The sequence below is a fragment of the Diuraphis noxia genome, unplaced genomic scaffold, assembly GCF_037042655.1.
Source record: "Diuraphis noxia isolate RWA-SAM2 unplaced genomic scaffold, SU_Dnox_SAM2 contig0002, whole genome shotgun sequence".
Classification (NCBI taxonomy): Eukaryota; Metazoa; Arthropoda; class Insecta; order Hemiptera; family Aphididae; genus Diuraphis; species Diuraphis noxia.
This window is the reverse complement of record NW_028301712.1, coordinates 70,960,318-70,974,655: the sequence shown is the minus strand read 5'-3', so window position 1 is coordinate 70,974,655 and position 14,338 is coordinate 70,960,318. Positions and strand designations below refer to the sequence as shown.

Sequence of the window (14,338 nt, the reverse complement as noted above, 5' to 3'; positions counted from 1 at the left end):
ATACACATAAATTAAAAATTGAATGCAACCGTTATATATAAGAATATTTTATTACAAAACAATAATATAGATCTGTTACATAATTATTAGAATATTAATATTTATTTTTATAGGTACCTACGATATTAAAAAGAAAAATCCATTCAAATTTATAACATATACCATATAATATATACTATATATTATATATTCATCAGCTTCAATTCACATTAATTTATTATTGCACTGTGATTTATGATTATCACATAAATATATTACAATTATAAACGGCTCGTTGAGGTAACGAGCAAGATCGTTTTGATTGAGTTCATCGATTTGATATAATGGAATTCAGCACAATATTAAATAATAAATGGTCTAGTTGAATATAAAGGACAGGGGTTTGAGATAAGAATTAATTTTATGTATTTGTTGTGAATAATTTTGATGAAGAAAAACACTGTAAAGAAGGTATCGTTTACGATTGAATAGAATATTTATATTTCATCTTGACTTGTTTCAGCTTTTTTTTAGCTGGTTATTTACAAATGAAATATATGTTATTTATACACGATATATTTTTCTCTATATTCTCTTTAAACCGCAAAAAAAACGTCTTTTCTAAATATGGAACGCATTACTTCATACTTCCAAAGTTCTAACGGTGAGCGGAAACGTTTATCTATATCCGGGACCAGCGTTTTGCCAACAGACGCACGAGTGTTCATCCTGCACCGTATACCCACCCACCTCATCCCACCCCTCGTTTCACGTGTCGAGACATTCAGCGTCTTTTGCACGAATAATTTAATCCCTCCCCTCAATATTACCATGGCAAAGGATATAGCCGGCGTACAGCAGGACGGCCCCATTAGCATTATTATTGAGCGATATTCGTTGTTATAATTTTTCGATTAAGCTAGTATTATTATGGTGCACGCGTGCGTCGAATGTCTGTGTGACAAAATACCTTTTAATTTCCTGTGCCCACTGTGTGGAGGTCATACACTATTGATGGCTATCTCGATATATTTTGCCTGAGCGAACAATGTTATTATTTCTTGTACGCTTAAAATATTATTATTAATACCTTAACATATTACTGGCTACATAATTTGTAGCAGAATTCATAGAAATAATGCACATTATTGTGATGACAAAGAAAGAGGAAAATAACACGATAATTACCAAGTTAGTTTACACACGGTTCTCATATTATTTTTTTTTTTAATACAATATAATATATTGTATACAACACGATAAATTGTTTCGATAAAATAAACGTGGATATAAAGAGATACTGTTGTGTATGTTAGAAAAAATTCTATTATATTTACAAAATAATATATGAAAATTAAAAAATAATTATTGAAAGATGAACTGTTTTGATTTAATCACAATACACCACTTTTAATATATCTATTAACGTACCATAACACGAGTATAACACTTGAAATCCACCGCAATAAGGAGGTAAATGTAAATGTTGAAATTTGAAGATGATTTATAAAATAATCGACAGCCCTTAATGCGATTATAAGCCTCGAGAGGTATAGCTAAGTGCTTTAGTTCAAAGTTATATAAAATGAACATAATCCGATCAAAAACCGGCAGTGTTAACCTTCTGCTCTTTTGATAGAATTTTGTGGATTTTTCTTTGACCACTGAAGCGCTAAGCATATCCCCCGAAACACCTTTATGGTACCATAGAGAAAATATTGGAAAAAAAATAAAATGATATTGAACTTCAGGAGATCGTTACTAAATCTAGCTTATTATATTTTTAGATACTGTGACTTAATAATAAACTCAAGCCACAATAAACAAATATCATGGAATTGAGTAATTTATTTAACTCTGTTAAAGTTTGTTATTTAAATGTGCTACCATGTGAAATAGACGCAAAGTGACAAGTAAGGACTAATTACACATATGGCTACATTAACAAAGATTATATTAAAAACATTTATTATTAAAAATAATTCCTATACATTATACTTACACTATTTATTATTTTTTGACATGGGAAATAATGAAACTTTGATATGTCGATTTAAAATTAGACGTCAATTTGTTTAATTAAGAAATAATATTTAAGTTAATTCATATATTGTAATTATACACTGTTTCAAATTTTCTTATTTATAACATTTGAATTATGCTGAAAAGGAAAAATGTTTACAGCTGAATGGTACTTCTATGATCCAGATTTACTCTTAACCATGAATGATAAACAGTACAAATCGAATTACTGAACTGGGTGACCTCTTCCCACTTGAATTACCACAATGATATTGCTGTCAGGGATTTAATTAAATTTTTCCTCGGGATAGGGAACAGCAGAGACACAATCAACACACACATATAAATACACAAGCGCACGCACAATAATTTTCAACCCTTCCCAGATATACATAATTGGTTTGGTAAGTAATTTTAATTAGTTCCGGACATCACATTGAAGTAAATTAAGTTTTGAAAAAGGTGAACCAGATTAAAATAATATTAAAAAAATTCAGGTATTCCTTAGTTTTTTTAATCATACATTTAAAAATTACTTACGAAAGTACTTTGTAAACTTTGATTTAAATAAACATCACTCACCTGGAAAATAAAATAAAATATATATATTAGTAAACAGAACATTGAAAAACAACACTTAATATACGTAAACCAATAATAGGATATACATAGTTCGTAATAAAAATATAATGTTTATCAGCTCTTAAATTATTAAATGAATAATTTGTAATTGCGACACGTTCCCCTTACGTAAGTATGTTATGAAACATTAACTGCATAAGTTATAAAAGTAAAGCAGCAACTTGGTATTTAAATTTTTTTTTTTTTTTTTATCAAAAGTTTTCAAAACATTTAATAAATGATCATTTGATAATTTACATTAAATATAAAAATGAAAATATTACCATATATATTACGTAGATCAATAGTTTACTTAATATCATCACATTGCAAGTCAAATCAACATTCTGTGAATTATAACTACGTAGTTACCTTCCGTACAGAAGGTTAAAAAACATTCACAAAACTTAAATAGTTTTTGATTTTAAATGTAATTAAAATATATATTTTTGAAGGCTGTCATTATTTTTATAGATAAAAACTCTTTTATTTCATTTATATAATTGAAGCGTTTTTAAATGACATTAATCCAACTAACTCTCATTGCGGTCTCGAGCTAATATCTTAAATATTATACAGTTTTGAAATATAATTGTATTAACTTTTAATTCCTACTATGAGCGTCATTCATTTAATATAAAGTAATATAGTGATTTTTAGGGAAATTAATATGAAAATTGAACATACGCTATTTCAATAATAGAGGAAAAGCTTTTTTAACTATACATAATAAGGTGAAAGTTAAGGCAATCGATTTTCTATCAAGGGGAGTTTCTCCTTCTAATGGTATATGACATTCGATTAGATTCGCGTCATTATGCATTAGGTATACATAATATTATATTATATTATATTATACTATAAAAAATAAAGAATTTGTACAACATAAAATGTTTTGTTATTAGGCGGTGACATAAAAAATTTAGATTTTAACCCCCGTTTATTATTTTGTTTATACAATAATAAAACAATTCTTGCATTCAATATCAAACAGATATATAAGTAAAAAACAACAATTAAATCGATTATATTTTGAATGACCAAACAATATAATATAAATATATAGGTTAGAAAAGTCATAAGCAGATCACGGCCCATTATAGGGAGAATTATTAAGAAACAAATTTAAAATCGGTGTCAAATAAGAGATAAGCTACCTAGCCAATAAGTAGTAATTTTTTTATTCAAAAATTATGTCCATTACAGTCATTGAATTAGTTTAGAGCAAATTATTAGGTACTATGTTTAGGTATGCTAAACTATTATAACGTTTTTGATTCAAAACAATTTTATATTATAATTATAAACCGTTTATAAAATATTAACAATGCGTCAATAGGTACCTACATCATAATATATCATAAAAATTAGATATTATAGTAAAATGGAACTTAAAACAATAAAATAACAATTAAGTAAAACCACAATAATTATTTATTAGCGCACTACTTATTTATTTATTATTAAAATATTAAATTCGTAATTTGGGAATTAATTCGTTAGTTTTGCGAAACATTTTTAACACGATGACGATTAATTTTGTCAGTAATCGGAAATTGTAAAATGATCGGACCAACGAAAAATGTGAAATGCGATGAGTCACTTTATGTTTAATAAAATTAAATTGTCGGAATAGCATAAAATAAACATTTTCATACTAATATATATATAATAATATCCATCACATTTACAGTTTATGCAACCTATTTTTTTATTTTTTTTAACCAATATCTGTATTCATAAAAAAACTTCTCACCAAAGGTAAAACAATACGCATACCGCACACGGTGATGATTTTATACAAATAGAGATATGGTTGTGAATCGATATTATCTATTTAATTTTTGTACACCCAGAGCGCTGTTACTGCTTTTTATTTAAATATATGGATTATAGATATAAGCACTAAGATGTAAATAAAATAAAAATGAATATAAAATGCTTTACTAGTTATCTAATCTACCTACGTACATAAATAATGGTAGCGGCAGAACGGAACTAAAATACCATACATCACATATTCGTAAATACTCGCCCGGAAATAAATTTATTTTTCATGAAAATTGTGTATCTTAGTCCGTTGATCAACATACATGTTTTCATAGAGTATTGCGATTGAAGATATACGCCAAAACGTGTCAACATTTGGAAAATAATTTTTTTTTTTAAACATTCAACATTTTTTGAAAAACTTTAGGTAACTAATGGACAAAGAAAAAATGATTTCTAATTAAACAAAAGAAAAAATGTTAACCTATATTAAATTATTGCTCTTTCAATCAAAATTGTCTGCACTTTATTTAACAAAAAAAAAAAAATACTATTTACTTTTAGTAAATTCGTACATTTTCAACTTTCATTGTTTTTAAGTTAAGAAATCTCATTATAAATAAATTTAAAAACAAAATACAATTGACATGAATGTGTTTCTTTTATTCTTTCATAATTCGTTTTAAACGACTGTTGTTTTTTATAATTAAAAGAGTACAGAGTGCCAAGTTTTAAGGGTTTAAATGAAAACTTTTTATCACCTATTTCTACCGTAAAAGTTTAGTTGTCTAGCACACTCTATTTAATTTAATTTTGTTTTTTATCGAAAAAAATATTTATATCTTCAGTACCTATATAAATAAACCACAAGTAAAATAGTTACCTAATGACCTATTAGCGATTCTAAGAAATACCTAAATTAAGTTCAAGAAATTAATGATCAGTAAACTTAAAAATGTTATAACTAATGATCGTATGACGATACCTTCCTCTGCAGAGGAGTTTCAAAATTAATCGTCATTGTTTTAATATTGTGGACAAGTGACGGAGGCACCTTGCGTTTTCAGGACTTTTTGTTCCAAGCTTTTAAAGAAAGTTAATTTTATTAAATTTTCTGCTGAAAAACGTATGGCACTTAAATTGTTCCAGATACCTTTCTGGTCTTGAAAACCATTTTTCATACTTCATTTTTTATATTTAAATACAAATATAATCATAGTGAAAGACGTTTTTTAAGTACATACTCCAGTGGCAATAATTAAGGACAGTTTAAATACTCTAAATCATAGTGTTGTTAAGACAGAATAAATAGATATAAAATACATTATTATACTTTCTTTCATGGGTAAAAAATATTAATGCATATTTGATCATTTTTCATTACTTATGTTCTTTGGGGGAACAATAAAATACTTTAGTCAAATACAACCACTCCCTATAATTTATAAAACGAATAATAGACGAATGATATTGGAAATTAACTAACTCTTTTAAACGATAATAGATACAATGAAATATCCATATCCTTTAAGTAGGTATACAGTATGCAATATATTAATTAATGACCGAAACTAGAACTTTAAACAAACCTGGTACGTATAGTAATTTATAAAAACAATTATTTTAGTTTATTAGCACGAATAATAAAAACGAGAAAAATAAGACACGATAAGCTATAATAATAATAAGAAATATTAAGACATACTGATCTCTGCATATTTTATACAGAGAATTCGTTATGACATGCATGTTTGGGTCAATACTGATGAGGGTAACCATAATTCAGCCTGGAAAATATCGTCAGACCATCAATCCTGGGATCCCCTTTTTCTTACTCAACAAGCGTTTTGTAAAGGAATTTCATTATTATACGACGTTGTAAGTACGAAGAGACGGGAAATGAGAGAAATTATTATGTATAAATAAAATATATTGAAGATTGTGGGGGAGAAGAAAATGGAACAATCCACGTGGGTTTTATTTTCTTACATAAACAACGATTTTTAACAGACTAAAGTCCTCAATGTGTATTTAGTATAAACCAATAAACCTTCTTGAAATCAAAAATGTTGTATCAAACTGGTATACATTATTACACACGTCTAGTACAACCAAAAACGCAACACCGACAGAGTAAAAAACAATAGGATATTTATAGTGTTTATAACCGATGATACAACACATAAAACAAAAATATTGGAAAAAAAACAACAATTATACACCATTTGCTATGTCAATTTAAAGACCTTGAAGACTGTCAAATGTCAACCAATTTGTTGTAAATAATTATAATATAATATATGTATTCGAATTCGCTCACAGATTCTTTATTAAGTCTCTTAATATAGGCTGTGGTTTTCAAAGTCATATGTGCCCAGTTTAGAAGATCTGTTTTGTTCTTAGTCGTATTGATTAAAATACACCAATTGTTCAAATACTACGTGTCCTTGGGCATGTTATTGTCTCAAAAGATGACCAATCAGCGTCTGGACTTGGTGAGCGCAATAATATCATCCACCGTATTGTCACATTTATAACGGCTTCTGTACCATTTATATTAATAAAAAAAAATATATATATATATATATATTTTTTTAACATATCACAAACGAGTTTTTAATGAAATTTAATTAAGTTTAAAAAAACTATATTAAATGTCATAGCTTGCGTAAGAATTTACTTACATTAACGTACTTACACGTACATCAAAATTAAATTAAACTGATAAAATCTTTTGAAATGCAATACACCACATCAGTATATACATATAAATGTTCAATTAACTTTTAGGAACATTATTAATAAACATTCATGTTTGTTTGTTTGGATATGTTATAATTAACTTTGCTGTTTAAATTATTTAATAAATTAAAAATTACGCATTAGCTTATGCTGTATAATAATATTAGAGCAATCATGATTCAAGAAAACATTTAATATGTAGAACAAAAGAATCTTTTTTGAATAACTACTAGCGTGCATCGTTGTGACAAACAGGAGATTATGCCCGGTAAACTCGGAAACTCGGAAAATGTCGTACCTATCAAAAATTTAAAAAAAACCGCCTTATGGGGTCGTCACGCTCTGGTTGTACCTAAAGAAAAACGCATTATTGTTAGCGTTGGGTAGTTTTTACCGTCATTGTGTCAATAGCCTCTTAAAAAACTTAATGTTTCAATAGGGTTTTCCCGCAAACGATCAAAAATCAATCTGTACACGGTCTACTTATATTGGTTTCGCACGAATAAAATTTTTTGTTAGTAAAACTGATCTAGAATGAACCTTAAAAACTCAACGACCTGTAACAAGAGGTCTACGACTTTTAGAGCAATTGTTAAAATTTGGGTACTATACTCAACCAATTCACATTAGGTAAATGTATTACATTTTGAATTTAAATAACAATATCCATGATAGCGTATTATTAGCGATAGCGATAGTTTATTAAATCTATATAGGTATAGGTAACATAGTGACCTTTATAATATAAGCATACTTGTAATATATTTATATGCTTATAAGAATAAAACAGATTTATGGACGGGTTCTAGCATGCAAGATCTCAGAAACGGTAAATACACATTTTCATTTTTTTGAAATCGTAATATATTTTGTTGTAGTCTCCGAGGACGAACAATTATTATTTTCCATTACAAAATAATTTATTTTTTCCAGGCTAAGTTAATCAGCTTAAATCACACACGCTCGGTGTTCAGCGAAAACAAGTCGTCACATAACCACCACACTATCATGCATGTACTAGGAAAACCGTTCAAAATCCCCATTTTTTTTTTTTTTAATGTCGTTGAGTACATCGTGTACCTATAGTCGAACAAGTGAAAACAAAACGTTGTATTATTCATCCGTATCAGCTAAAGCGTAAGAGGCAACGGATCAGAGACAACGTTTTGTCGGGGTGAAAAGACATAAAAATGATTATACGGCACACACACACCAAGATAGTGGTTGTGGTCATCATGTTAGGCAGGGAAAATATATTTTACATACTCTGTATAGTGTATACACGTGATATACAATTTTTGTGGGTTTTCACAAAAAAAAAAACAAATATATCATTATTTATTTTTCTCATAGACTCTGCGTAAGAAAAAGTAGAACCATGGGAACCTAATCCCAATAGAAAGTAATCGCAAGAGAAGCTAAATTGTGCTTTTGTTATGCGTGGGGCGGATCGGGTATAAAGGATTCGCTCCGTGCACGTACCATAGCCTCTTTGATCTGCTTGACGCCGATCGGGTTGAACCACTGGTGCATGTTGATGAACCGTTTAGGCACCATTTTCAAATGGTGCCTTTGACCGGACACGGCTGCCGCCGCCGCAGCGGTCGTGGGTATCGGATACGTGGCAGACATGCAACCACCGACGGAGGACTGGTGGTGTTGCGGCGCCACGGCACCGGTCGTGTCCACGGTCAACGGGGTGGTGGCCGCGGCATCCTGCACCAGACCAACGCCGGTGGCCAGAGGATCTGGCATCGGGTTTTCCAGTACCACCATGGCGTCGACGGCGTTGGAGTCTTGGCGGTCGACGGATGGTCAAGAGCCGCTAAACGCGCCGCCGTATTTCGACCATGATGGTAAAACGAGCGTATGTTAAAAATTAGTGACTATTTATTTTAAAATATGTGAAATTACACACAAACGTCACGAAAACAATTTTAATTTACGAAAGAGAAAACCATTTTTTACAAATTTCATAAAATGTCTGCTCAGACACAGCAACTGCGCGGAATGATATCGGGACGACGAATACGATTCGAACACGGTCAATGACGGAGTCCGACGATAAAGACAGTCGCACAAACACTGATGTGTGTACGTGCGGCGCGCGGATGGAGGCAGCGGCGGTTGCCGCGTGTGCGTTTCGCCGCGCGCGCGTCGTCGTCGGACACATAGGCGGCAGGCGGCGGCAACGGCGTTCGCGCTAGGTGGGAAGAAGCACATCGTTCGCGAAGTATGGCAGCGCATGCGCGCACCGCCACGGCCGGGCCGACGTCCAATCGTAACCGGCCATACGAATTCTTGTCGTAATCGTCGGAGGATCGCGTAAGAAAATTTCCACTATTTTCGCAAAACTACACAACGATATAAAACACGCGTCCAACGGATGTCCGGAAGTCTACTATGTATATAATATAATAATAACAATAATAGTGAAAATAGTAATAATATACCGGGCCAGTTAAAAATACGATTGTGTGGTGAGGTATAAAATCCCTAACGCCCATCAAGACTAATGTACGTTAAGTGTGTCACCGTGTATACAATAATTTTATAAATTTGGGTAGGAGTTTGGATTTAGACCCTAACATTGCACGAAGGAAAACAATTGGCTGTCAGAAAACAAAATACGCGTTACGTTATTAAATATTAATAATTACTATATATCCTACTCGCTGGCATGCTGCGGCGATGACGAGTATGTACGTTTGGACATGACAGCGGAATTAAAATATTATACTGTATTGTACGCGGCATGTAGAACACATTTCATGCTATGTGAATATGCAAATGTGTGAAAAATAACAACACGCCACTGACTACTGCTGTTCATCACTGATGACAGTGAAGGGTTTTTTATTCGCAATTAAAGTTACTTTAGAGTGCAAAATGTTTAACGATATAATAATAAAAAAGCCACATACCTGTATTCACATATATGTTATAAATCCTCAATAAATAAAATAATTAAGAACGACAATAGATATACAGTTAATAACACTGCAGTGTACTGTTATATTTTACACTTCTCTATCGTTAATGTATCACGAGATAAATTTCAATACGATGAGGTAACGTTAGAATGGCGGCAATTAAAACAAATTATTTTAATTATATCAAACTGGAAATGTTTTAACACTGTATATCTATCTCAAATCATCATTAAATACAATCTTTAAAATGATTTGTTTGTCATCTTCTCAAGAATACTATACCAATGTAACCATATCTAAATGAATTATTAAATATTTAATTGCATTTAAGGCATTTATACACGGCGATTCTTTTATCAAACAACACTCATTATTTAAAAAAGTATTGACTTTTTTCAAATTTTTTTTTCAAAATTGTAGATTTACACTCTTCTTGAATTGTTTATTTTTTTTATATTTTTCACCCTTATATTTATTAGATAAACCACTATCAAATTTTGATTTTCAAATGGTAACCTATACTTAAAATTTCATAAATTAATAAAGCTATTTTTTTTATTAATTATTACGTTAAAATTTCGAATTTAGCGCTAATAGTTTATGAGTTACGGGGTATTTAAAGTTTAGATTGGCAGAGTGGAGTGGTACGGGGTTATCCCGCAAAATGTTTGTCCACTACTCCGCTCGTCTAAACTTTAAATGCTTATAACTCATAAACTACTCGTCCTAAATTCGATTTTTATGTATCAAAATGTTTAGAAAAATATTCTGCTTTGGAATATGAAATTAAAAAAACTATGTTGCCATTCAAAAAAGTAAAAAATGATAAGGATAAAAAATATTTAAAAATACAATTTTTTAATAAAAGCGTTGGTTTTTTAACAACTTGAAACTATGCAAAAAATTATTTTGAAAAAGTCAATACTTTTTTAAATAATGAGTGTTGTTTGATAAAATAATCACCCTGTATAACATGTAGTTTCAACGAAGATTTATTTCTCAACTTGACTACATACAGTTATTATATTGTAACATTTTATTTTTCAAACTGAATAGCTATATTTCCCAGAGGTTCATTACCCTTCTCCTTTACCTTCTGATAATCAAATTAAATCTGGGATACCACGGTATAATATACATTTTTAAAAGCCATCGTAAAAACGTCTTGAATACATAAAAGAAACACCCAGCGCTGGTCTTAAATAAGCAGACTTTAAGAGGGGTGAGCAGCGTAAAGAAAAACCCCATTTAACAGCAGCCATAAAAATTAGAGATTTCACCCTAGCGCCGCTTCACACAAAAGTTATTGGCAGATTTAATCATTTAACTCTTGTAATTAGGTTAGATTCATGTAACCAATGAACATTTTTTAATTTGTTTTATCCAACAGCATTATAATTTCCTAGATTACACAAAGGTCACTAATGTACGTATTTAAATTAAAAATACGTTAGGGTGATTTATGTTTAGGTTGTAGTATAACCATCAAACGTTTTCTAATTCTGTATGTGACAAATTATTTTTATAAATTACATGATAACAATAATGAAGTCTTATCACGAGAGAAATATAGTAACTTTCATAACGATTTGTTTGGATACCACATGATGAGCACTGTAGCAATCAAAGGAATAGTCAACATCCGATTGAGTATTTAATACTAATATAAATACCATAAAGGATACTTAGTTCTCTTAAAACTAACAGACTATAAAAACATCAGTTTTTTAAGTACAAAATACCAAGTTTTATAGTATACTAAGTAGGTATACTTACATAATCAATAGTAATTATTATAACATAACTGTTTTCGACAATTATAGTTTTAGAACATAAATTTCTAAATAAATAATTTTGTATACTCCCCGTGTATCTACACAAACCTATTTATTTTTAATCATCAGACGTCTTATGCAAGTAATAAGTAAAACAACAACCAACGAAATTCTTAAAAATGTTATGAAACAGGACATGATGAAGCTTAAAAAAATTTAAATTCTTATACGTTGAGTTACGATGTTTATACCGAACAAAATAAAATTTTTTAATAATGTGTTTACAAAGTTTCGTAAAGAAGAAAAATACAATTCTTCACCATACAAATTGAAAATCGAAAAAAGTCTAATACTATATGCGATGTGTGTATAGATACTTTCAAAATGTCCAAACACGTAATGACAATGGCTGCAAAAACAACACTTCAATCCAGGGCACTTTTTTATTGAACTTTATTAGTTGTGAACGACGGATGGGTTAGGTTTTTCTTGGATTGATACGAATATAATAAATCCACACACTTATGTCACGACATAGCCTCCATTTTTCTATCCGGGATTCACCACAGACTATATTATATATTATGGTATGAAGATAATATTTATAAATATCTTAATCGGATAATACTTTTAGTTACTTTTAAACTGGCATGGTGTCTTTACTATCGATTGAATTGAACGAACTCTCAAAACGAAATGAGATATTAACTAACAGGATTTTCAATATCTTTATTTTTTCATACGAAGTACTTGAGGTCAACGGTTCGAATAGAATATCGTTTACCAGTCATCCGTGCGCAAACACTCTGAGCGTTATGTCCCGGAACAAAGTAAAATGTATTTCATCTCTACCCAACCACTACTGACGATATAATAATTACATCACAGACACACTTCCAAATAAAAGAACAAAGCACAAAACAATCGCACAAATAATAAACGGACATCGATATAAGTATACACAAGACCGTCGTGTGCAGCGAAGGTGTCATTCTCCGCGGAACGTGCGCCGCTGTTGACAGAGAATTCGGAAAAAAGATAAATCGAGACGGATTTCAAGCACGCAGAAATAACAGTTTACCTACCTACCCATGAAAAATAAAATCTGGAAAAAATTCTAAACATTATACTCAATGTGCACACAGCAAACATCGGTATATGTACACGTATCCGATATCCATCATACTCATATCCTTCGTTAATGTCTTTAAATATTCTATCAAGTAAAGCTTATGGCAACGTAAATATAGGAGACCAGCGACGTCAGCGTTTGACGTGAATATTATGCACGGCCTGTTGTTGTGTAACATTTGTACCGGCGCTGCCGCTCTCACGAATTGCTAATGCTTTTTGAACATTTTTCTCTCGTCGTAGCCATCCACAAATTGACCCGCCCACCCAGACCTACACTACTACAACTACAAAGTTGGCGATCACGAACAACGTGATGTTCTTTGATACTTAGTACCTATACGCATATACATAAAATAAGATTTCCACTCGAAATAGATCGGTCCAGCATAGAATCCAGAGGCCAGCTCCGTGCACAGACATCGTCATCTCGATATATCGCTATAGCCGTTTCCCTTTTCGATGTTTTTTCAGTATACGCGGGAAAAGCCACAGTAGAAATTTCAGCACTGGAGACAAATCGTCACATCATGTGGTCGAGCGAACGAAATGTATAGCGATGGAAAAAGCTGAACTGGGAAGGTTCAGTAAATAACATAGCGGAGACGAGCGTGCGTCAAACACACGTATGCAAAGTACATTAATGTCGGTGAGTTATAGCGGGGTCAAGTCACGTGGATGACGACGATGATCCAACACTGCATGGTTTTCCGTGATAGTTTTAAAACAAAAATTAATGACCGGTAGTAATAATTTAAATTTTTTTTTTGTAATCTATTATGGGTTTTAAGGGTTACGAGACTACAGGACGACCACAGAGTGATGCAAACCCAGTTTAGATAGTACAGACGCCAAAAAAATATTGTACATCGTTATTGTAACTTTTTGTAAACAAAAAAACAGGATTCATGCGTACACGGGAAATTTTTATCGTAGTATAATATATGCTCACAATCGTTTTTATGAATCTATTTTACCACTATATTTTAAAAATTACTATTTATCAAAACAAATACACGTCTATCATTTCAAACTCATTAATCACAATGAGAAGACATTTACACATTGCAGTGCACTAGAAAACAATGGGTACGCTGATAATTATTCGCTGATTAAAAGACACAAATATATGTAATGGTAAAATGCATAGGTACAATAAGTATCAGATTAGGAGTTCTGAATCATAGCTCATTATTAGTCATTCTCATTATATACACCTAAACTAGCTGTATTAAATATAACTTTTAACCAGCAAATAAATATAATACAAAACCATTGTTTTCATCAATATATTGTATTATAGGTATTATAATAAAGATGATACAAAACTAAACCTAGCTAGGATTATAAATAATAGGATTAAGA

General features: G+C 30.8%; 2 protein-coding genes across 3 annotated transcripts in view; both read right to left on the bottom strand.

The window, feature by feature from the left end:
* Positions 1 to 14,338, bottom strand: part of LOC107173099 (pumilio) — a 108,153-nt gene that overhangs the window by 50,160 nt on the left and 43,655 nt on the right. The gene's annotated exons all lie outside the window — the stretch shown is intronic.
* LOC149058869 (uncharacterized) lies at positions 773 to 9,297 on the bottom strand. The gene is made up of 2 exons (XM_089221068.1): positions 8,617 to 9,297; positions 773 to 2,583 (listed from the first exon to the last, which is right to left on the bottom strand). Exons 1-2 carry the CDS (start codon positions 8,908 to 8,910, stop codon positions 2,527 to 2,529), a joined length of 351 nt encoding a protein of 116 aa, XP_089077194.1. The 5' UTR covers positions 8,911 to 9,297; the 3' UTR covers positions 773 to 2,526.

What these genes read in the sequence shown, in the direction of transcription:
- LOC149058869 (XM_089221068.1), bottom strand. Translation starts at nt 8,910, where the DNA reads ATGGTGGTACTGGAAAACCCGATGCCAGATCCTCTGGCCACCGGCGTT. An exon ending in AGCAGATCAAAGAGGCTATG is followed by an intron (nt 2,584 to 8,616) that starts GTACGTGCACGG and finishes TTTATTTTCCAG; the next exon opens with GTGAGTGATGTTTATTTAAA.